At 41.0% G+C, this 25,650-nt stretch overlaps 1 protein-coding gene across 1 annotated transcript in view; it reads left to right on the top strand.

Annotated features, from left to right (window-relative positions):
* The first annotated feature begins 449 nt into the window (after positions 1-449).
* Positions 450-25,650, top strand: part of LOC140686652 (serine/threonine-protein kinase Nek10-like) — a 70,123-nt gene continuing 44,922 nt past the window's right edge. The window contains exons 1-7 of the mRNA XM_072940855.1: positions 450-490; positions 2,248-2,377; positions 2,896-2,966; positions 11,661-11,874; positions 20,400-20,583; positions 20,676-20,762; positions 22,234-22,288. Of these exons, the coding sequence (XP_072796956.1) occupies positions 450-490; positions 2,248-2,377; positions 2,896-2,966; positions 11,661-11,874; positions 20,400-20,583; positions 20,676-20,762; positions 22,234-22,288 (782 nt within the window). The remainder of the gene's footprint in view (positions 491-2,247; positions 2,378-2,895; positions 2,967-11,660; positions 11,875-20,399; positions 20,584-20,675; positions 20,763-22,233; positions 22,289-25,650) is intronic.

Raw genomic sequence — 25,650 nt, 5'->3', positions numbered from 1 at the left:
AAGTACTGAGCTAGACCTTGAGGGGTCACAGCGCTTCAGGGGCAGACTCAGAGGGAGCAAGCCCTGCGAAGGTTTGGGAGGAGCAGGCAAGGAGGAGGGAGAAGAAAGAGAGCCAAGAGAAACTAGAGTCAAACAAGACATGAGAAAGTGTCCGAGGAGGAGCACAGTGCTTTTCCTAGGTCACAGCATCCTGTATGCAGAAGGGCCAAGCATTGAGAATTGTCGCTTCCATGGGATGATTTCATGACTCAATGGAAAGGACCAAAGGACACCCCTTAGATCTGCAGATAGGCAGTGATTACTAGGAGTGGTTTTGGGGGAATGGTAAGGGCTTTGGGGTGGGGGGGGAGGTGACAAGCAGTCACAGGTAGAACCAGCAACAGCTCGTGGAGAAGTGTGCTGTGAACTGTGAGAATGAGGGTGGTGGTGAGAGGCCAGCAGAGCTGAGGATGCTGGTGTCCAGAGCAGAAGAAGCCACTGATGGGGAGAGGTAAAGAAGGGAGAGAGGGCATGTATCTGTGGAGCAAGTGAGAAATCAAGACCCCTGCTTCAACAAAGTGCCTTCGTTCTGATGTCGTCTGAACAGTGAGGGGGATTTTACACATTATTTAATATGAAGAGAGTTTTAGAATATTTTTGAAAACTATTGAATTAGATATTCCAGCTCTTTTAAAAAATCTGTTATTAGCTGTAGCTCTACACAGAGTTATTTTTAGGAAAAGATTGAATAAACACATTCAGAGAATCCAGATTTATTTAGAGTCATGTTTTCAAAAGGACATCGACAGGAATAATAATTATAGCTGTAATTTATTTGCATTTCAGTTCCTAAGTATCCCTTAAAATTTGGATACATCTAAATTTCGCCTTTAAATATTGACTTGCATTAGAAAAAGTTTCTCAGCACTGGCCTAGTAAAAACACTTGTTTAGGGTTTTTACACCAAAATGAGATTTTTAATACTGGTTAGTTTTTTCAAGCTCTCTGCATAAGTAAATTTACTGATCATGATAGATTTTTGAAAAAATACATGTGCTGTTTATCATTATGAAATAAATTCATGACGGTTGGAAGAATTTGAAAAATATATAAATGTATCACGAATTTAGAATCATATTATTCTGCCACCTATCCCTAACCATTATTTTGTTTTTTTTAATTGTTTTTTATTGTGAAATATTTCATTAGTTAATAAACATCCATTTATACACACTGGTTTCAATATATTCTAGCTATATTATATCTACTTAGGAAAAATGTTTTGAAGAAGTTATGCTATGTATTCATTCAATTGAAGACCCCTCCCCATTCTATTTCCTCTTCCTCCCCAGAGGTGATCACTACCCTGAAGTTGACGTATACCATTTCTGTCTGGGTTTTCATGCTTCTGTAATGTGCATAACCATTCATTAACAGCATGCAGAAGTGTCACCAGCAGTTGAACGGTCTGCCTCAGCCAGACCCTCACAAGTTGGTCTCAGCGCAGGCTGTGGCAGGTGGCCCTGCCAAGGCCTCCGGGCACCGATCGGAGGTGCCTGGTCTGGGAGCGCAGCTGTGACTGTGCACGTGGCTGACTGGGGTTGACAGGGAAGCCGAGTTCGTTACTGCAACTCCCTCTGGGACCTGTGGGACACTGGCAGAGTGCCATGTCTGGTGTGGAGAGGGCAGGTCCCTCCCGGGAGATCTGCCAGGCAAAGCCTGTGGTTGGACCCGAAAGATCACACACAGGATTTGGCCCGGAGCTGTATCCCTTAATATGGCAACTCTGTGTTCAACTTTTTAAGAACTGCCTAACTGTTTTCCAATAGGCTGCACCATTTTACATTCCCATCAGCAGTGTGTGAGGATTCCAATCTCTCATCTTTTTTTTTAAACAACTTTATTCTGGTATGATTCCTGTACAGTAAACTACACATATTTCAGATGTACAGCTTGATGAATTTTGATAGATGTCTACACCTATGAAACCATCGCCACAATCAAGATAGTTAACATTTCCATCACTCCTCGAGAGGTGTTTATGAAGTTCATTTTTATTTGTGGCTTAAAATAAAATTGCTTAGTTGTGCTGCTCAACTCACCTAGTCTGAGAGTATTCAAAGACACTTTTTAGTATGTTATTTGAATTAGTGACCCAGAGTTTTTTTTTTTTTTTTTGCGTCTCCAACTATAGCTTGAAAGTGGAACTTTTTCCCGTGCTGACTTCTTCCTTTTTCACTGTTCATGACCATCGTCATTTTCCTGCAGCCCCAAGGTGCTGAAGAGTGAGCTGTATGGGGAGAAGGTGGACATCTGGGCAGCAGGCTGCATCCTTTATCAGATGGCGACTCTGAGCCCTCCCTTCTACAGCACCAACATGCTCTCCCTGGCTACAAATGTAAGCAACATTGGGAGGCAGGCAGGATCTCATGTTGCCAAAACTACCATTCCTTTTCTTCTCAGATAGAACCTTTGTGATTTGAATGCAACTGTCGATGAAAAGAGGCATTGTTTTATTAGCCGCTTGACCCAGTTTATTTTTTGTTTCTTCCAAATCTGCATCTTGTGCTGTGGCCCACATTCCCCTATAATTGTCTCCAATTTATCCTAGAAAATTATCAAAATAAATATACCACTTTGCTTTTATTCTTAATTGTGTTTTGGACTACCCTCAACCCAGCATATTATATTATCCTGCACATCATTATGAACGTGAATTTAACTTTAAGTCAGCTTGAAAAATCCAATTTTTTGCTCAGAAACTTTCAATTTATATGAATTTTTCTGTTTTGTTTCTGATGAAAATGTGTGCATGAGTTTATGATGCTTGTTGAGTAACTCTAGTTTTGTGGCCAAGGACCACCCCCTAGAGGCACCGTGGGTCCTTTATGTACATCACTCTCCTCTGTTTGGCAGATCGTGGAGGCGGTGTATGAACCAGTGCCGGAAGGCATCTACTCTGAAAAGGTGACCACCACCATCAGCAGGTAATTTTGTCTCACAACTGCGAACCTGTCGGGATTACCAAGAAATACCTCACAAAGTCACTATGTAAATATTTACAAAGAGGAAGGGATCCCAAAGAACCCAAGCCTAGAAAAACGTTTGTGCATCACCAGTCACGGGGACCAATTGGAAGTCACCCAAGTGTCCAAGAAGACGTAGGACATTGACTTGACATACTGCGACCATTAGATTGATGATTCAGAAGACTTTGTATCAGCCTGTGAAACAAGTGTGATCTGAAGCTTAGGAAAACAAACAAAGACAAAAATACGTGTAGATGTGAAAAAAGCCTGGGCAAGAACACTGGAAACTAAAAAAGGCCACGTCAGATGATAAAATTACAAGCATTTTTTTATTCCTTTTTTTAAGTTGGTAATATTCTATTTTGAAGTTGATAATGTTATATAATAATTTCTCAAAGAAAGTCAGAAAGAATTGCTCCAGCTAGCCAGGTAGGAGGAGTGTAATGAAAGTCCTTATCCCTTTGGAATCTCAAAGTTCTGTCCCCACAGGGCTTGTCTCAGCTGACCTATCCCGTGCTCTCTGCCCCCTCCGCCCCATCAACAGGGAGCCCCTGTGCGTCTCAGTAAGCACCCTCCATTTGGCCCGTCTCTCCTCCCCTTCCCCTCCACCCCATTCTCTTCCCTCTGATACACGTGTGGTAGAGGCCCTCCCTTCCTCTGGGTCGCTGCTGAGATTGGAGTTCTGTGTTACCGGGGCACCCTGAGGCCCCCCAGCCTCCCAGCACTTGCCCGCTTTGCAGAGTTCATGGAACCCACCACCACTAACCTAATGCATGTGCCTGCAGCCTTGTTTCTTTGTTGTCTCTCTTCCCCACCAAAAGGAAAACTCCACAAAAGTAGGGGCTTTTTAAGTTTACTTTACAGCTGTTCAGTGCCCAGAGCGATGCCCAGTGCAAAGCAGATGCTTAACAATTGTCTGGTTGTATGCATAAGTGACCTTTACCTGCCTGACTGTTACTTCTGGACCATCTTCTGTTCTAAAGTTGGCCCCAGAGTATTACTCCACCCCATCAAGCCGAGTCAGATCCTTATTATTGTAATAGAAATCCGAGGGTCACCTCAGATAGAATCTTCATCGTCCCTCTGGCCAGTTCCCTTCAGACTCAGTTCTGTGTCTGTCCTTGCTCAGCGCCGTCTCTGACGTAATGGAATAGACACGCTGCCATGGCTGCGCCCCTTCCCTCTGGCTTCCCCTCCCAGCCCATTGTTCAGGCATAATGGATACTCCTCATGTGTTTGTAGGATTGTATCTTGAATCCTTCCTCACTCAGCACGACGCTGCCCTACGTCCTAAGCACCTCAGGCCCAGCAGTGGCTGAGTTTCACTAACTGTGGACTCTGAGCAAACAGTCTGACTATTTTCTCTGCACCTGTTTCCTCATCTGCTAAAGCGGGGATCACAGCAGTACCAGCCTCATCAGGCTGGTGTGGTGATTATACGAAGTAACACGTGCAAATCACTTAGCACAGAGCGTGGCTGCGGATAATCTGGAGCCATGCTGGCAGTTCTCATTGTTAATGTCCCAGCCAGTGAGCTCACATCCCTTTCTAAATCATCTGAATTCCATGTTTACCAGATCTGCCCTCTTGCTGATGAATCCAGACAAACGTATTTAAAATGCTCGTCTGCTGTTCTCTGCTATTTGCTTTCTGGGAAATGCCTTAAAAATTCAGGAAGTCTCCAGAGATGTCAAAACAGGAGAACCAAACTGACTCATTGAAGCTCTCCTTTCCTTAGGTATTTGATTGCCACAAAGTCTGGGGGACGTAGTGTGGAGAAAAAGTACAGAGACCTTGTTCTGACCTTGTGGCACTGGGCAGACAGGGCCTTCACTTGCTCCTGATCGTCCCCTTGGCTGTTGGTATCCACGCCTCTTAGTAGCAGAGTCAGCGTTAGATCCCAGCATTATCATGAAAAGCTTAAGAACCTTAGTAGGTTCTAGAATCAAGTAGATTCTAATCCCCTCATCCACTCACCTTAACCTTCCCGAGCCCCACTCTTCCCGTCTGTCATGTATGGGTAGCAGTAGTAACCACTCACGGGCTTGCTTTGAAGTTGGAATAAGATCGGGCTTCTGATGCTCTTAGCCCGGTACCCAGCACATAGTAAGTCCTCCATAAAATTAGGTATTGGCATTATTAATAATATTATTTATGGAATGAAGCATATAAAAATTAAGATGTATTTGATGAAGGATGGTAAAGGGGGAAATGAGATTACAGAAGGACTTGGTCTAGTCTGGGGATCGGGGAAAGTTTCTCTGAAGAAAGGACATATAATCTGAGACCCAGACATTCAGTAACTTTCAGTGAGCAGAGCGGAGAAAGCACTTCACAGACCCGCATCTCTGAAGGCTTCCCTCAGCGGGACAGCTTGTTGGTCTGAAGAACTGGAAGAAACTGGAGATGCAGAACAGCAAGCAAAGGAGAAAACAGACAGTGAGTGGGTCTGGGAAGCTGCCAGGGGCCAGGGTTGACTAGCTGCTGTAGGCCACATCGAGGGCTTGAATTTTTATCTCCAGCACTGAGGAGTGGACTGAAGGGCTATTAATGGGTTGAGACATAGTGAAGATTTCTTCCTCAGCAAGGACCATTCCTCTAGGGAATAGAGCAGGGTGTGTGAGAAGGGAGGGAAAAGCAGGTCCACCTGTGCTGAGTGGTGACGGTGGCTTTGACTGGACTGGTGGTGGTGTTGATGGAGAGAAGTGGGGTTGTTTCGCTGTGTGTTGAAAGTTGAGTCAACAAATGTTGGAGTTCAGTTATACGAGGATGAAAAAATACTTAAGTTAACTGGGAAAATGGAATGACACTGAGAATATTAAAACAACTGGATTTGTGATGTGGAACTTCAGCAAATGGAACCAAGCCCATGGAGTAGAAGTTCTGGGGAGGCCAGGGTTAGCTCACCGTTAGGAAGTGTGTGTCAGAATTAGAGTTTCCACAGTGGAGCAGGCTGCTGGGTGGGTGGTGAGTCCCCTGTCAACCAGGTTGTTTAAGAGGATGGACGATCACCAGTAGGGGACAACGCAGTAAATGTTTTGAGTACACTTCTAATTCAAAATATTAGGGTGCCCATAATTAGTAGGAACTGAGCCTGAAATTTTATGACTGACTACAAATTCAGATTGCAGCATGCAGCCTGTAACAGATACAGTGTTCACTGAAAGTTGTTCAAGACTCAGTGCCTGGGTTCATATCCCAAATTTTATCTTTAGAAAATTTGACATACAACCAAAACCCATTGTGAGTTGCATGCAGTTACATATTCCAATTGCTTTGGATTTGTAGTCTTTAAAAATTAAATTTAAAAAGAACTAGGGAACAAATTCAATATCCTGTTTTCTTAGTTTCTCAGCAGGCTTTTATATTGGGAGAATAGCTTGGTAGCCCAGAAGAGTCTGGGGCAGAAAATACGATTTTTGTTGCTCTACCCAACACCAGCATTGCTGTTTTTGCCTCCCAGTCCACTGTTAAGAGAGTGTTTACTTTTTAAAAAGGAAGAACATTTCCTTTTATGCACAAAATATCCCAGTTGCCAAAGTTTTCTCTTTCTACGCCTGGTTGCATAAGCCGTCTGGTGCTTTGTGTCAAAGGCAATCATAATGACAAGGCAGTGAATGTCTTCAGCTTGTTCTAAGGACATGTGGATCTTTACATTTTCACCCTCCCCTCAACTCTTTGTTTCTTAGAACATGAAATGTTTACAGTTGAACGTTATTTCCACCTGGTCTCTCACCACAGAGCAGAGACAAAGTGGGTAGGATGAGTGCAACATCCCAGATTTTTTTTTAGAACATGACATTTTATTTGATTAGAGCATCATTAAAGCATTCGGTTGCTCCTCAGAATTCCTCTGAAATATCCAAGCAGGGAAGCATTTCAGAACAATGAGGCTGAACTGGACCTTCCGGTAGGAGATGCCCTGAGATTCCAAAACGCTGTGCCCAAATATTTTAGATTAGGGACAGGTAAATTCTTAGATGCTCACTCATCAGTTCGTTCATTTGTTCATTCATTCATTCACTTGCTGAATACCCATCAGGACCCAGACTCCATTTTACATGCTGGGGGGTCCACAGTGAAGGAGACAGGCCCCTCCTCTCCAGAAGTTTCCAGTTTCTGGTGGTGAAACAGACCAAACTATACAATGATTGTAGTAGTTTTAAGGACTTAAATATACACAGACAATGAGAACGTGAAAGGGGGAGAGTAAGTATGTCTGAAGATGGTCCAAGAAGCCTTCCTGATGAGGTTTGGAAGAGAGGGATGAACAGATATGGCATGTCTTTTGTGAAAGAATAGATACAGTCAGCAAAACACAAATTTAAGCAGAGGCGGGCACACAGGGCGGTGCTAGGCTGTTCGGCAAAGGACGTGGAGGAGCTTTCGGTGTGTTGCTGGTAGGGGGAAGCGGGGCTCAGGCTGTGGAAGGAGGTCAGGCTAGCTGAAGAGGGGCTGAGATGGCATGCCAGGAATTTTCTTTTTGTCCTCTTGGGCCCTGAGGGGCTGCTGAGGAGTTCTGAGTTGAGGAGTATGGTGGTCAGTTTTGGAGTATTCAGTTTACAGTATGAGTCAGAGGTGGACAAGAGACGTGTCTATCATCTAGCAGATGGTGTCAGTGTTCCAAACAGGTGATGATGAAATGGGCCTTAGCTGTGGGATCAGAGGGAAGGACCCAGATCCCAGAAACACTGAGGAGGCAGAAGTGACCGAAGCTGGTGTGGGTTCAGTGAGGGAGGGGATGGAAGAGAAAGGAAGTTATGTATTTTCTTTTTAACTTATTGAGTGTTTACAGCGTGCCAGCACTTTACAGAGATGGCTTGACGTTGTAGATACTACGATTATCCCATTTTGCTGATAGGCTCTCTGAGACACAGAAGCTAAAGCTTCCCCAAGATCAGAGTAAATAAAGGGGAACTGAGATTTAACCCCCAGCTCTCTGACTCAGAGCCTGCAGGCCTAACTGTGAGCTAACCTGTATCTCTTGGGTGGCGCCTTTTCCAACGCCAGTGACTGCAAACACAGGAAGGGAGTGACTTTGGGAGGGGAGATGACTGAATGCCAGAACAGAGGTCATTCTGGTTCCCATTTACCATAATATGTAACTGCATAATGTGTAACACTAGCTTACATTTCCTTTTTTATTAACAAAATAAAGCTCAGATGATAATTCAACTGATATGTCCACGAATCAGTTTAAATACTCACGGACTAAGACTTGAGAATATCTGCACTGATGAAGGCTTACATGCTGGGCTTTTTGCTCACATGGTATTCATGTGCAACACTTGGGCAGCCAGGCATTTTTTTATCAGTTTTCTTCTTCTTTTTTTTTAATCAGCTTTAGTCTCTTTTGCCCATAAGTGAAGGTATGAGGAACCTGATTTAATTCAAAAGTGAAGTTCAACACTTAGCTTATCTTGAGATTATGAGCAAAAAAGTAAGAAGCTTGAATACTCGAAATTCTTAGTAGGATTGTCTTTGAATGTGTAAATATGTGGGAAGTGAAGTCTGATGGGGGAGGAACTTACAAGTTGGGGGCTTGGACCCTAGCTCATGTATGGTCTGGCCAGATCCCTGCACTCAGCTTAGACTCAGCAATCTGCCCACAGCCCTCCGGGCCTCTGCCTGGCCTCCAGTTCCATCTCCCTCTCCCTGTCCCATCGCTGCTGCCCTCTGCCCAGGGTGGGCATTGGATGTGTCAGCACGGGAGGACTGTGCCATTTGCTTCCTGTTGGCATGGAGGTTGCAATCTCGTCAGGGTCTCTTGTCTACCAGCAGTTCGGATGCTGGACTGTGGGAAGGGTGATTGACCTCTCCACTCCAGAAGTTAAAGATAAAGAGAGACTTCTAAAGGCAGCAAGAGGAAAACAAAGAGTCAGTTATAGGGAATCCCCATAAGATTGTCAGCTGATTTTTCTGCAGAAACATCGCAGGCCAAAAGAGGGCGGCATGATATGTTTAAAATGCTGAAAGGGGGAAAAAACCCTACAAAGTTGAATACTCTACCCAGCAAGGCTGTTATGCACAACTGAAGGAGAGATAGAGGTTCTCAGGCAAAAGCTAAAAGAGTTTGTGTCTACTAAACAGACTTTACAAAAAGTATTAAAGGATCTTCTTTAAGTGGAAAGAAAAGGCTACAATAAGAAGGAAGAAATTATAAGAAGGGGAAAATCCCACTGGTAAAGGCTGTAGATCAAATGCAGAAAAGCTTTTGAAAAATTCAGCACCCATTCATATTAAATAATCTAAAGAAGAATGATTTATAGAGGGTGCGTATCTCAACCTAATACAGGAGATTTATAATAAACCCACAGCTAACATCATATACAATGGTGGAAAACTGAAAACTTTTCCTCTAAAATCAGGTACAAGGATCTGCACCTTCTACATTTCTACTTAACATAGCATTGGAAGTCCTAGCCACAGCAATCAGAAAAGAAAAAGAAATAAAAGGAATCTATATCAGAAGGGAAAAAGTAAAATTGTCACTATTTGCAGATGACATGACACTGTACTTAGAAAACCCTGAAATCTCTACCAATAGACTGTTAGAACCAATAGCTTGCTATTGAGTTGCTAATAGTTGCTTTCAGTTATAGTTGCTATTTGCATCTTGGCTTCAGGTCAGATCAAATTACATATACATATATACATAACTATATATAAACAAGCACACATAATTGTATCCAATGAGAACAAATGCAGAGCATCTGTTAGGAAACCATAATGGAGCCACATAGATTATGCAGCGCCTGCCCACGGCTCTGTTACCATGGAGACACGTGCACATTCGCACCTGATTTGCAGAGCAAGAGGACCGCGCGCTTCTCGTTGTGTGGGCTGTAGTGATGTGTAGCTCCAGAGATCCGTCCGGTTTGCATTTCTGGATTTCTGAAGTAAGCACTTTGTGGTGGTTGTTTCAGAAAAACACGCCACGCCTAGAATTTGAAATTAAATCAGCGAGAACCAACTGTTTGCATTCTCCATCTTTCCTTTGCTCTACCCTCTTTAAATTGTTAACCCGAATAATTTCAAAGTGCATCCAGTGAAGAAATGAACATTAAAATACTCTGAAATCTCCAAAAAGATGAATACACAGGACTCTGTTGCTTTTCTATACACAGCAAATACTAATGAACTATCAGAAAGAGAATGTAAGAAAACGATGCTCTTTACAATTGCATCACAAAGAGTCAAATAGCTAGGAATAATCTCAGCCATCGAAAAGAATGAAATTTTGCCATTAGCACGCACGTGGATGGACCTGGACCTGTAATGCTTAGTGAAATAAGTCAGAGAAAGACAAATACTTATCACTTATAGGTAGAATTTAAAAAGTAAAATGAAGGAATATAATAAAATAGGACAGACTCACAGATAAAGTGAACAAACTAGTGGTTACCAGTGGGTAGAGGGGTGAAGAGGTACGGGCTGTAAATATGTGTATACAAATATACAAGAATGTATTGTACAGCATGTGGACTATAGCTGATACTGTGTAATAACTTTACATGGAATATAATCTATAAAAAAATCAGTATGTTGTATACCTGAAGCTATTTTAACATCGTAAATCATCTATCACTTAAAATAAAAGAAAAAAGAAAATAAAAAAACCCTCAAATAAATAAATACAAGAAAGAATAATAAGGAAAATTATAAATTAGAGTGTTATTTTTACTTCTGTTACTGATAGCAATTTTGTGTAGTAATTCCTGTGCATTGCCTGGAGACATCGTTATAGGTGAAAGTTGTGTTAACTATGGGTTGCTAAATCAAATAGAAGGTGTGAAAATTAGATCTTTTTCTCCAAGTCCAAATAAGTTAAAATTTATTGAGAAGTACACATGATTCAGTGAAATTAGAGCTTTTGATTTTTTAAAAAATAGACTAAATAGTACAGTGAGTGCCAGAAGGATTTAAATTATGCTAAGCAGTGATCTTGATAACCGGCTCCCCGGGCATCTGGAGTAGCCTTCTGCTGGGGGTTGGCTGTGACGCGAGCAGTCCTCACTTTAGTGGGCTGATTGGTGTTTCCTACCTCCAAAATCTGAGAAAGTTTCGGCATGCAGTGTGTCAGATTAGCTGCTTTAAAAAAGAGCACTCCACACACCTTAAACCACCAAGTAACTGGGTTGAATTTTGTTTTTATGAAGTCGTGTTTTGTAAGAATCACTCATCAAGACGTGTTGACATTACCCCCGCACAGCTGGGAAAGTCACTAAGATGTGATGCCCCACCCCACCCCACCACCAGAATCCTTCCTTCCTTGTGGTGCATCACGTGTGATGTTATTGGGACCCCTGTTTGTTTCACTGGCCAGCGAGGCTGTGTGGTTTTGGAAAAGAGCCACTTACCCAGGAAAAGCAGACCCCGCCCACCCCTCCTGAGACCAAGGAGCAGCTTCCTGTGTGTCCTCTGACCCTTGCCCACCAGCCCCCCTGCAAGGAGAACAGTGCTGTCCCCTTCTCCTTCCCAGACTTTCCAGATGTCTTCTGAGAAGTCTCAGACTGAACACTGTGCTCGAGGTCTGTCTCACCCCAGGTTCTCTTGGGTGCAGACGCCGTGGTGGACACACAGCGGCATTTACCCTTGACCCTCCACACCCCGCGGCCTGGTCCTGACTGTGATTAGCTTATTTTCTCTTAGATGCCTCACGCTGGATGCAGAAGCCCGCCCAGATATTGTAGAAGTCAGCTCCATGATAGCAGATGTCATGATGAAATATTTAGACAGTTTATCCACATCCCAGCTGGCCCTGGAGAAGAAGCTGGAAGGGGAACGGAGGCGCACACAGCGGTATTTTATGGAAGCCAACCGGAACGCCGTCACCTGTCAGCATGAGCCTGCCCTGCTGTCTCACGTAAGTGACAACCTTTTAGTCTCTTCAGGATGCTTTCTGCTACACTCTCTGAGGCCTATCATGCTTGTGCTAAGGAAGATTCGTCTTAAGTTAGAAAAATATTCATTGCTACATATAATATTTCACCATTATATAGTTATATATTTGCATATATTTTGATACCTTAAAATAAGTCACTATAATTGATGTTCCAAAGGTGTAATGCATAATTTGTTGTAAATTATAAAACCAGAGTTATCAAAAAGATCTCTTAGAAATTCTTCGTTTATAATCTCTGTATGAATAGCAGAGACTGCTTATAATTAACTTCTTCAGCAATCTGGAAATACGGATGAAAATGCTGTATGTTGATTTAGAGAAGGAAATCGTATTTGTCTTAAAATGTTTTTTATTAGTCTATGTAATTGCTTTCATTAGTCTTGGTGATGGTAATAATTTTGCCATGGTATAAATCAGAATGTGCGCTGTTATTTTTCTTGCCAGTAACCTTTAAATTATTTAGATACATAAGTTGATTTCTGAGTGTTGTTTGGAAAGGGATGCCAGAGCTACAAATACCCAGAATGGCAAGTGGTGGTGCCGGTGACCCCCTTGTTGGTGTCCCTTATCTTCCTTCCTCTGTGCCTTTGTTCTGTCATGACATATAATCCATCCTTCGCTCATGCTCTGGGGTCCCCGAAAGTAGGGGTTTAGTAAGGGACCCTCCAACCTGTAAGTGTTCTTTAATACCCTCTTGGAGGTGGGCCCAGTGCAGTAGGGTCATAAGGCATCCTTGATCAGGATACCTGGTCATCCATTTCTTTTCCAGAATCCAAAGGACCTGCTGTGGCTCAGCTGGGAAAATGAAGTGACAAATCGGTCTCAAGGAAGAGTCAGTTTTGGTTTCTCAAGTAACAGCATTTCCAGCAAACTCTTCTGTTTTTTTTCCCACAAGAAGGAAAGCACTACTGTTTCATGGGTTTCTCTTTCCATACTTGGTATCCAGAAATTAAACTTCCATTGTTGGTTTCTTTTTTATGGATTTTATTTTATTTTTAAATTTTTCTTAGTACAACCATGCCTTTCATTTTCACTTTTCATGTTTTTATATAATTGAGGTATAGTTGATTTACAATATTATATTGGTTTCAGGTGTACAACTTAGTGATTTGGTATTTTTATAGATTGTGGTCCATTTAAAGTTGTTATAAAATCCTGGCTGTAGTCTCTGTGCTTTACATTACATTCTTGTGTCTTACTCAAATTATACCTAGTAGTTTGTGCCTTCTAATTCCCCACCCTATCTTGCCCCTCCTCCTTCTGTCTCCCCATTGGAAACCACTGGTTTGTTCTCTATATTTGTGAGTCTGTTTCTATTTATTATATTCAATTGTTTGTTTAATTTTTTGAGATTCCACATGTAAGTGATAACATACAATACTTGTCTTTCTCTGTCTGAGTCATTTCACTAGGCATAATACCCCCGGGTCCATCCATGTGGTTGCAAATGGCAGGATTTCATTCTTTGTTTATGGCTGAGTAGTATTTCATTGTGTATATATACCACCTTTTCTTTACAATTCTGCTTATGTTATCCTCTAGGAGTTTAAAGGATTCCAGTGTTAGATTTAGATCTTTCATCCATTTTGATTTTATTTTTGTATATGATGTGGGAAAATATTCTAGTCTCATTGTTTTTTGACATGGAGCTGTCCTGTATTTCCAGCACCACTTATTGAAGACAGTATCTTTTTCCTTTTGTTGTAGAGTAATTGACAATAAGTGCATGGGTTTATTTCCTTGCTCGATTCTGTTCCATTAAAGTATGTGTCTGTTTTTGTGGCAAAACATAATATTTTGGTGACTGTAGTTTTTCATTATAGCCTGAAGGAAACATGAGTGCTCTGACCTTCTTTCTCAAGGTTGCGTTAGCTATTTGAGGTCTTTTGTGTTTCCATACAAACTTCAGAATTATCTCTTCTGCCTCTGTGACAAATGCCGTTGGTATTTTGATAGGGATTGCATTGCATGTGTAGACTGCCTTAGTTGGTATGGTCATTTTCACAATATTAATTCTTCCAATCCATGAATGCCATATATTTGTCCATTGTTTTGTGTCCTCTTCAATTTTTGTTTATTATTTTGTTATTTTATTTTAGTGAAGAGAGGAGGTAATTAGGTTTATTTATTTTTATAAGAGGGGCTGAGAACTGAACCCAAGACGGCATCCATGCTAAGCATGTCCTCTACCACTGAGTTACACCCTCCCCTCTCTTCAATTCTTTTCATCAGTATCTTATAGTTTTCCAAGTACAGGTTTTTTGCCCTCTTAATTAGATTTATTCCTAGGTATTCTATTGTTTTTGATGGGTGGTAAATGGATTTGATTTCTTAATTTCTCCTTCTGATAGTTTGTTCTTAATGTACAGAAATGTAACAGATTTTTGAATATTAATTTTGCATCCTGAAACTTTACTGAATTCATTGATGAGTTATAGTAGTCTTTTGGTGGCATCTTTATGATTTTCTATTTTTAATATCATCTGCAAATTGTGAGTTTTACTTCTTTCTTTCTAATTTGGATTTCTTATATTTTTGTGATCAGTGTGGGTAGGACTTCCAACATTATGTTGGATAAAAAGGATAAGACTGGGCATTCTTCTCTTGTTCCTGATCCAAGAGGAGATGCTTTTAGCTTTTCACTGTTCAGTAGGATGTGAACTGTGGGTTTATCATATATGGCCTTTATTTTGATGAAGTATGTTCCCTCTTATACCCACTTTCTGAAGGTTTTTTTTTATTATAAATATATGTTTTTAATATACGTTTGTTGAAGTATAGTCAGTTTGCAATGTTGTGTCAATTTCTGGTGTACAACACAATCCTTCAGTCATACAGGAACATACATATATTCCTTTTCATATTCTTTTTAATCTTAAGTTACTACAAGATATTGAATATAGTTCCCTATGCTATATGGTATAAACTTGTTGTTTATCTATTTTGTATAATACTAGATAGTATTTGCAAATCTCAAACTCCCAATTTACCCCTTTCTACCCCCTTTACTCCCTGGTAACAATGTTTATTTTTTGTCAGTGGGTCTGTTTCTCTTTTATAAATAGGTTTGTTTGTCTTTTTTTTTTTATATTCCACATATAAGTGATATCATATGATATTTTCTGTTCTCTTTCTGGCTTACTTCACTTAGAATGACATTCTTCAGGAACATCCATGTTGCTGCAAATAGCATATTCATTATTTTTTATGGCCGATTTATATTCCATTGTATAAATATACCACATCTTCTTTATCCAGTCCTCTTTCAATGGACATTTAGATTGTTTCCATGTCTTGACTATTGTAAATAGTGCTTCTATGAACATTGGAGTCCATGAATCTTTTTGAATTAAGGTTCCCTCTGAATACAAGCCCATGAGTGGGATTCCTGGGTCATATGGTAAGTCTATTCCTAGTATTTTGAGGAATCTCCATACTGCTTTCCACAGTGGTTGCAGCAAACTGCGTTCCCACCAGCAGTGTAGGAGGGTTCCCCTTTCTCCACAGCCTCTCCAGCATTTATCATTTGTGGACTTTTGAATGATGGGCATTCTGACTGGTGTGAGGTGATACCTCATTGTAGTTTTGTTCTGCATTTCTCTGATAATTAGCAATATTGAGCATTTTTCATCTGCCTATTGGCCATTTGTATGTCTTCATTGGAGAATTGTTTGTTTAGGTCTTCTGCCCATTTTTGGACTGGGTTGTTTACTTTTTTATTATTAAGATGCGTGAGCTATTTATATATTCTGGAAATTAAGCCCTTGTCAGTCTCACTTTTTGCAAATATTTTCTCCCATTCCATAGGTTGTCTTTTTGTTTCACTTATGATTTCCTTTGCTGTGCAAAAGCTTATACATTTAATTAGGTCCCATTTGTTTATATTTGCCTTTATTTCTATTGCTTGAGTTGACGGCCCTAGGAGAACATTGCTGAGATTTGTGTCCAATAATGTTTTGCCTGTATTTTCTTCTAAGAGGTTTATAGTATCTTGTCTTATATTTAGGTCTTTAAGCCATTTTGAGTTTATTTTTGTGTATGGTGTGAGGGAGTATTCTAATTTCTTGATGTGCATGCTGCTGTCCAGTTTTCCCAACACCATTTGCTGAAGAGACTGTCTTTATTCCATTGTATGTTCTTGCCTCCTTTGTCAAAGATTAGTTGACCAAAAGTTTGTGGGCTCATTTCTGGGCTCTCTATTCTTTTCTATTGGTCTATATGTCTGTTTTTGTACCAATACCATGCTGTCTTGATGACTGTAGCTCTGTAGTATTGTCTGAAGTCTGGGAGAGTTATTCCTCCAGCCTCTTTCTTTCTCTTCAGTAATGCTTTGGCAATTCTAGGTCTTTGATTGTTCCATATAAATTTTATTAAGATTTGTTCTAGTTCTGTGAAATATGCCCTGGGTAATTTGATAGGTATTGCATTAAATCTGTAGATTGTCTTGGGCAGTGTGACCATTTTAACAATATTGATTCTTCCAATCCAAGAGCATGGGATATCTTTCCATTTCTTTAAGTCATCTTTAATTTTCTTAGTCAGTGTTTTGTAGTTCTCCATGTATAAATCTTTCACTTCCTTGGCCAGGTTTATTCCTAAGTATTTATTTTTGGGGATGTAGTTTTAAAAGGGATTGTTTCTTTACTTTCTGCTCCTGCTATTTCTTTGTTAGTGTAAAGAGATATAGCCGATTTCTGTATGTTGATGTTGCATCCTTCTACCTTGCTGAATCCTTTATCAGCTCTAGTAGTTTCTGTGTGGAGCCTTTAGAGTTTTTATATATATAGTAACATGTCATCTGCATGTAATGACAGTTTTACCTCTTCTCTTCTAATTTGGATCCCTTTTATTTTTTTTTTCTTGTCTAATTGCTATGGCTAGGACTTCTAGTACTATATTGAATAGAAGTGATGAGAATGGGCACCCTTGTCCCTTTCCAGATTTTAGTGGGAAGTCTTTCAGCTTTTCACCTTTGAGTATTATGCTTGCTATAGGTTTTTAATAGGTTTTATTATGTTGAGATATGTTCCCTCTATACCCACTTTGATAAGAGTTTTTATCATAAATAGGTTTTTAATTTTATCAAATGCTTTTTCTGCGTCTATTGAGATGATCATGTGATTTTGTCCTTTCTCTTGTTGATGTGGTGTATCACTTTGATTCATTTGCATATGTTGAACCATCCTTGTGTCCCTGAGATGAACCCAACTTGATAATGTTGTATAATTTTTTTATGTGTTTTTGGATTCTGTTTGCTAATATTTTGTTGAGGATTTTCCCCTTTCATTTCTTAATTTGTTTTTTGATTTCTCTTTCTCTTTTCTTCTTGGTGAACATGGCCAGAGGTTTTTTATTTTGTTTAGTCTTTAAAAAAAAACAGCTCTTGATTTGATTGTTTTTTTTTTATTTTCTATTTTATTTATTTCCTCTCTGATCTTTATTATTTCTTTCCTTTTACTAGCTTTAGGTTTTATTTGTTCTCCTTTTTGTAATTCTTTTAGGTGGTAGGTTAGGTTGGTTATTTGAGTTTTTTCTTGTTTTTTGAGGAAGGCCTTTATCACTGATAACTTCCCTCTTAGGACTGCTTTTGCTGCATCTCATAGATCTTCTGTGGTTGTGTTTTCGTTGTCATTTGTTTTAAGGGATTTTTAAACTTCCTCTTTGATTTTATTGTTGACCCATTTGTTTTTTAGTAGCATGTTGTTTAGTCTCCAGGCAACTGTTTTTCTTCTCACTCTAGTTGTTTTCTAATCTCATGTAGTTGTGATCAGAAAAGATACTTGATGTAATTTCTGTCCTCTTAAATTTGTTGAGGCTTGTTTTGTGACCTAGTGTTTGTTCTAGTCTAAAGAATGTTCCATGTGCACTTGAAAAGAATGTGTGTTCTGGCTTTTCTTTTTCAAATGTAATATCCTGAAAATTTAAATTAGTCTAAATGATCTGTTGTGTCATTTAGTATTCCATTGTGTTACTGGTTTTCTGTCTGGAGGATCTGTCCAGTGATGTTGGTGGGGTATTAAAGTCTCCTACTATTACTGTATTCACATCAGTTTCTCCCTTTATGTCAGTTAGTATTTTCTTTATATATTTAGCTGCTCCTATATTGGGTGCATATATGTTAATGAGTGTAATATCCTCATCTTCTTGTTCCTTTATCATTAGCTAGTGTCCATCCTTATCTTTCTTTACGCCCTTTGTTTTAAAGTCTGTTTTGTCTGATACGAGTATTGCTACCCCTGCTTTCTTTTCATTTCTGTTTACATGACATATCTTTTTCCATCCTCTCATTTTCAATCTGTGTGACCTTTACCCTAAAGTGAGTGTCTAGTAAGCAGTGTATTTTATATATTTTTTGTATTGAAGTCTAAGAGCAGCATATTGTAGGCTCTTATTTTATTATCCATCTCCTACCCTTTGCCTATTGATTGGAACATTTAGTTCATTGACATTTAAAGTGGTTATTGATAGATACGTATTTATTGCCATTTTAAACCATGTTTTCCTGTTGGTTTTATATTTCTTCCTTGTTTCTTTTTCTTTTGTGGTTTGATGTTTTTCATATTATAGTTGAGTTCTCTTCTTTTGGGTTTTTGTGACTCTATTATATGGTTTTGGTTTGTGGTTACCATGTTTTTCATATATGTTAACCCATTATTATATATACTTGGTTTAGACTGGTCATCATGTTAGCTCAAATACGTTATTAAAAAAAAAGAAAGAATCTGCATTTTATTATTCACCTCGTCCACATTTTGTGATTTGATGTTCTCTTTTACATCTTCATGTTTATCTTTCTGCTGTTCATGGTAGTTATCATTTGCTTTTCTAGTTACAGTTTTCTTTTCTATAGATTCTTGCTTCTTTTCTACTCAGAGAGGACCTTCCAATATTTATTTTAGGATAGGTTTAGTATTGTTCTATTTTAATTTTTAGTTGTCTGAGAAATTATCTGTCTCCCCTAATCTAAATATTAACGTTTCTGGGCATGGTATCCTAGGTTGCAGGTTTTTCTCTGCCAGGACTTTGGATGTACCTTGCCACTCCCTTCTGGCCTGCAACATTTCTGTAGAGAAATCAGCTGATAGCCTTATAGGAGGGGACCCCTTGAAGCTAACTCTTTGTTTTCCTCTTGCTGCCTTTGAATCCTCTCTTTAGCTTTGAATTTTGCCATTTAAATTTTAATATGCCTTAGTTCTCTTTGGGTTCATCTTACTTGAGACCTTCTCCACTTCCTGTACCTAGATATTTGTTTCCTTCTACAGCGTTAGAAAGTTTTCAGTCATAATTGTTTCAAATATGTTTTGACCCCCTTTTCCCTTCTCCTTCTCGGGCCTCTATCATGCATAGATTGGCATGCTTTATATTTTCCCATGGGTCTCTTATATTGCCTTCATCTTTTTTCATTCTTTCTGCTGCAGTCAGTGTCCTGCCCCTCCCTTTGTGTGTGCTTGTTAACTGTGGGGCTCTTTATGGCAGATGCAGGCTCCCTTTCACACTCTCTCAGTTGTGGCCTGTACCACACTCCAGCCCCTTCAGGCTGTCTCCACCCAGCCAACCCCACTTCTCTCCCTGGAGTCTTTCCTCTGAAGCCCAGGTCAGCACCTAGCCACCACACACTAGTGGACATGTGTCTTAGGCTGGAGAATGAGCAAGATGGCACACATCCTCTGTGCTGGGCCCCCTGTTCTGTCTGCTGCATATCGAGGACTGCTCTCTCCTCTGAGCCTCTGAAGTTCCCTTCTGTCCCAGCTAGTCTCCCGACTGGTGAATAGGCTTCCAAAGGTGAGGGAAGTTTCCCTCTTCCATAGCTCCCTCCCAGGGGCACAGGTGCCATCCCGATTCTTTTTTTTTTGTCCCACCCAGTTACATGGTGATCTGTCTCATATGAGAAGTTTTGATTGTATGAGATATTCTGTCAGAGTTAAGCATTCTGTGAGCACTATATTCCAAAAGTAGAAGTGTTTTTGATGTATTTATGTGAGGAGATGAGTTCCACATCCTTCTAGTCTGTCACCCTGATCCAACTGCCCCTTCTTTATACCTTTAGTTGTAGAACATATTTTCTTCTGGATTCGAGTCTTTCTCACCACCAGTTGCTCTGTAAGTGCTTGGCATTGTGGTATGCCTGAGGGAGGAGGTGAGCCCAGCACATTTCTACTCTTGCATCTTGGCCACCTACATCCAGAATTGTTCTGCACATCTATTCCTTAGTGCTAACTTTTCTTTCACCAGACAGCACAGACCTTTGCAACTAAACACTTTGCCACACCCATTCTTTTTTGTCCAGTGGTAGCTTGCAGACCCACTTTTTTTGTCATCATGGACTCCATGAACTTTATAGCATATGTGTCAGTGGACCCACTGATGTGACTTCTGCACCAATATTTGTAATGATACTTTAGCCCTTTTAAGATATATTCTAATGAGGTTTAGGTCCCACAGAAGAAAGAAAGAAGTGGGTATTAAAAACAGAATTTCTCTTTCAGGAAACCTTTGAGAAGGCAAGCTTGAGTAGCAGCAGCAGTGGAGCAGGCAGCCTGAAAAGTGAGCTTTCAGAAAGCTCAGACCTGCTCCCTGAGGGCTTCCAGGCCCCCTGTGGGAAGGACGAAGATAGGGCCTGTGACAGAATCTTGTCAGATGATACTTTCAACCTGGAAAATATTGACAAAGGTATTTCTAGTGAAAAGGTTATAGCATGAATGAACCCTTGACTCCCTTCTGTTTCATGGTTCATTTACTTTTTATTTTTTATTAATGTGCAGATATATATTCAGAGCTCGATGATGAATTGGACATTTTGGATAACTCCAGCATCTCCAGTTCAAGCCCTTTGAAGGAATCTACATTCAGTAAAGCTTCTTTTTCTGTTTGTAGGGTTCCAGAAGGTAGTGGTTTGGGACTGGTACCCAGGAGTCAGGTAGTTGTCACCACACATATAACTGAGTGGTTTGCTTCCTAGGTGCAGTGCACATTTATTAGGACATGTGTGTCTGTCACTCTGACAAAGCCCAGAGGCCAACAGCAGTGTGGTCTTCCACTGCCTCCTGTCAAATGAATAGTTTCCTTATTTCTTGCAGCAAATGCAGGTTCTAACTGGGGAGTGGAGATAACTTATTTGGAAACAGACTTAACAACCCAAGGAATAATGGAGGTGACCTTCTATGAGTCTGTTGATTGGAGGTTAGAAACCTGGAGAAGAAATTCATCTTGGTGTAGACTGTTTCATACAACTTTATTTAAAGTAATGCAAAGGGATGTATTATACTTAAAACTCTAAAGTAAAATAAATGTTTTAATTGTGTAGAATTACAGGAAAATGCTAGGTAAATTCAGTAAAAGTGAATCTTTACTCTTAAATTGAAACAGTAAAGAAAATTGTCAAGATACATTTAAATAGAGTGTAAAGAATGTTCCTTATAGAAAGATAGGATTCAGTTGACTCAACAAATCTCACCCAACAAATCTGAAACTGAAAGAAAAGACCAGCTAAAATAGTTAATGGAGAGATAAGAATGATTCTTTTAAAGAGTAAGTTGATGGAATATTAAAGAGGATAAGTAGAAATACTCTGAAATTGATTAAGTGTAAATAATCCCGTCTCATCAGTGACTACACTGCGAACATTTCGTAAAAGAAGGTTTAGGATGTTCTCTCTGAGCATCAGAATAAAAGCCTAAGGATTTTGTTTCATTCTTCATCCCTTTCCAAAATTAATTGGTTCATCAAAATGGAGAATAGATGTTCTGGTTTTTCTGGGACAGTCACGATTTCCAACACCCTGTTCTGTTTTTCCTATAAATTCCAGGCTGCTAAATAAAATATCTTGATTTCCAACTGGGAAAACATAAATATTTTGCAATAAGAATACTCATGCATTTAAACATATGTAGCAAAACCTGGAAGCAATTAATCACTGACTGTTTTGAGATGAACTCAGGGTTGTCCATCCCCAGTAACAAGGACAAGGGGTCGGTGGGGAAGTCAGGAAGGGAAAGCTGGACCCTTAATTTGCATGTGGTTACTTATCGCTGCTTGGCAAGGGATTTAGGATGATTTTGACATAAATACTTTATTGTACTTTGTTAGCTGATAATAATGGTGTTTCTTTCTTTAGCACCTTTTCTTTAGGGATAGACCCTTAAAAAACCTGTCAAGTAAATAGTAATTTGCAACATGATATTTCAGCTGATGCTTTCCTAAGGGAGGACAGTCTTCACAGTAGGTACAGTTGCTTAGAGATTATTTAAACAAATGAATGAGGAAATAAATAAAACATTTGCAGCAGGAAAATGTGAAGATATTTTTATTTTCTTGTTTCAGGCACTTTAAAGATAAGTTTCAGTGCTTCAGGAGGAGAAGGACAATCCCAAACAAAGTAAGTATGTACACACTGAGCTCCTGGAAATATTTTTATTTTTATTTTTTAAATTTTTGTTAAAATTTTATGTTACTGAGTTACAGTCAGTTTACAACATTGTGTGAATTTCCAGTGTAGCGCACAATTTTCAGTTATACATGAACATACATATAGTCATTGTTGCATACTTTTTCACCATGAGCTACCCCAAGATCTTGTATATATTTCCCTGTGCTGTACAGTATAATCTTCTCTTGTTTATCTATTCTATATATACCTGTCAGTTTATGCTTCTAGACTCTGCCGAGCTGAGGTTTTGGTGGCTAGACTGATACCCGATTGCAAAGGCTACCATGGGCGTGCGGTCCTGGAGGCTGTTGAAGCCCACCCTGCCAGAGCTGACTCTACCATGGAGCATACTGGGAGGGGTACTAAGCTGGGGCTTGGGGCTTGAACTGGCCCTGTTATCCTCAGCCCCTCAGTCAGTCTCGCTGAGCTCAGGGAGGTAGGGCAGTTGTGCTTCCTGAGATCACTGGGGCCCTGGCTCCTTACGTCTTGTTTTTCCACATCCCCAGGGTGTAGGTCTCACGTTCATGGCAGATGTGTCAGAGGTGGACCATGTCACAGCCACAACCCAGGTGGCAGGCAGTTGGATGTGGAAGTCGGGAAATGCCATTCCTTTTAGGGATGTGACCCAGATGTCATTCCCTTCCCTTCTGGTCACTGACCAGGACTTAGTCACGTGAACACATTTAGCTGCAAGGTAGAATGAGGACAGTTGGTGCATTTGGTTCTAAAAGATTTTTATTTTGCAGCAACTTAGCACTATCTGCCACAGTTGTTTCTTGGGCTAAGGACTAAAATGAAACTCTCTGATCTGGCTTTTTGCAAGTCCCTGGTGACCTTCACAAGAGCAATTCAGTGGCCTTAGTTGAGGTTGGTGGGAGCAAAACCCTGACTGGTGGTTTTTGTGAATTGCAGAGGCAGGGGTGAGGAGCAAGTTGGAGAAGGTGAGGTGTGAGCTGGGCCGTGACCTGGTGGGGAATGTTTGATGGGAAAGGCCTTCTAGAATCAGGATGACTGTGGGTGAGTGGCCTGAGGGGAGACTGAAGACAGAGGAGAACTGAGCAGCTGGAGCCAGAGAGCAGGCCTGGGAAGGCAGGAGGGACAACACTTCATCTGTGTCTGAAGAAAGGGAGGCAAAGATAACACTCAGCTCAGGAGGCAAAGAAGAGGATGATTACGCTTGGTGGTTTCTATTTATTACGTGAAGTTCCAGGTCTGCTGCCGAGAGGATGATCTAGACTCAGGAGTATGGTCAACTATGAAGAGCCGGTACTGAGTTGGCAGGAGACTAAGCAGGGAGAGGTGGAAGGGCTGCCCACAGCTCCGGGTCTGCAGCACCAGTGCAGGCTGGGTCCGTGTCAGTGGTGGTGACAGCCCGCAGGCGTGGAGCCGCGGGTGATGCTGGCCGAGGCAGTGGCTGAGGGCTGGTGATAAAAGGCTGAGGCTGTGGATCTGCTTTACCAGTCGGGCTTTGTGGGTGCAGCAGGAGATCCTGACTCGGGCTGACCTGTGTAACAGGCTTCATTAGAAGGCCATGGGGGCTCACAGAATTAGGAACCCACAGAATCAACCTACCAATGGGCAGGAGCCATGTCGGCCCAGGAAGACTGTGGAGGAGGCACTCCTGGAAGAATTGTGAAGGCTGTGACGCTGGGCCAAACGATCTCCCAGCTCATTTGTTCCTTCTCTCTGTCACCTCTCTTAGGATCCAATGCGAGAGAGTCGGGTCAGCCTGGCTTGGATCAGGCCCTGTCACTGCTGTGGGGAGGGCCGAGTCCCTTCAGGTCCCTCCAGGGGCTGTGTGCATGCCGAGCAGTCCAGATGGGGCCACAATCAGTGCTGGGTTCGAGGGTGCTGGGAAAAGCATCGTGGAAATGAACTTCAGGATGGAGAACCTGCCTGGCCAAGTCCCGAGGCCTTCAGTTAGGCGGCAAAGGAAGGCGCACGTGGAAAATCAATTCTGTTGGGTCAAAGATACCACCTCACTGATAACTTTATCTTTTCCAAGTGAAAGTCAGGAAGGGTTAGGGTACAGCCTTTTTATTTCCTAAATCTTTTCCAGTGTTGCTAGTAGCAAAATCCAAAAAATGTATCAGAGTGTGAAATATACCAGTTACGTCAGCAAGGAATCCCGTAGGAGCCCACAGTGTTCTTCAGTGGGCCAAGGTGCGGAGAAGCAGTGGTTAGAAGACAGAGAGCAGTGGGGAGAGAGACAGTCCAGCCCCTCAAGGGAACCAGAATAAATGATGGTGGGGACTGGGCCTGGGTTAGAAGATCCCCCATCTCTGGGTCCCCATCCCTGACCCTGGAAGCTCTGCTTCCAGTTGCTGCAGACAAGGACGCCACACGCAGGAGCCTGGAACATGGGAGCTGTTGCTGGCTCAGCCCAGCAAGTAAGGGGACAGGAGTGGGAGATGTGAGCTTGGCCATGGAGCTGGGGGTCTGATTGGCACCATGGAGTAGCTGTGTCCTCAACTCCGGCACCAGAGTTTCTGTACCTCAACCACGTTATGAGTTCAGTAGACTTCTGTGAGCTGGTCTGTCTGCACGTGAGAGAGGGTTCCATGTCCTCCCCTAAAAGAATTAACAAGTGCACTTTGGAATCTAACTATTCCCTTTTAAGTTTTGTGATTATTTATATTTTTTAGAACATCTTCAAAAGACTTTTTTCTGTATTATTGGATACTTTACTCAGTAATACAAAGTTGCTTAAGTACATAGAAGAGATAGAAAACAAGTATTTTAGTACAAAAATAAATTATGACATATGAGTGCATTCCCCAGTTAAGAGAAATTTTTATTAAGCTGGAAATTTTCAGTCAGGTGAATTTAGGAATCTTAGCATTGCCAAATAATTCTAGTCCTTTTTAACTGAAAGGATGCATGAAAAGTTGTCTTATTTGCAAGAGTTCAGTTGAAATCCAACCCTTCAAAAACAAAAGAAACATATATAGTATGCATGTCAGAGCTTGAAATAGACTTTAAAAGGTCATCATTGTCTAAACATTTCTAGCAAATTGAATAAACTTGAATTAACAGAAAGTGGAAGTGTAATCTGAAGGTCACAGAAACAGGGACACTACAGAGTGGGCTTTAACTTGGGTTAATGACCAAGTCAACAGGGGGAAATGGCCCCAGTGTTGAGGCTGAAGAGTCAGAAGGCATGTGCATATGTGAACTGGTGAATAGAATCTGAGCTAAAGCTGCGCTGTTTGTGGGCCAGTGTGACACCCATCACGGAGCACAGGCTGGTTTAAGGCATGCTATCACCTCTCAGGGAACTCACAGTGTAGGGGAGACACAGGCAGAATGAC

The sequence above is a fragment of the Vicugna pacos genome, chromosome 17 (genome assembly GCF_048564905.1).
Source record: "Vicugna pacos chromosome 17, VicPac4, whole genome shotgun sequence".
NCBI classification, from domain to species: Eukaryota; Metazoa; Chordata; class Mammalia; order Artiodactyla; family Camelidae; genus Vicugna; species Vicugna pacos.
The sequence above is the reverse complement of the archived record's forward strand: the minus strand, read 5'-3'. Positions and strand labels throughout refer to the sequence as shown.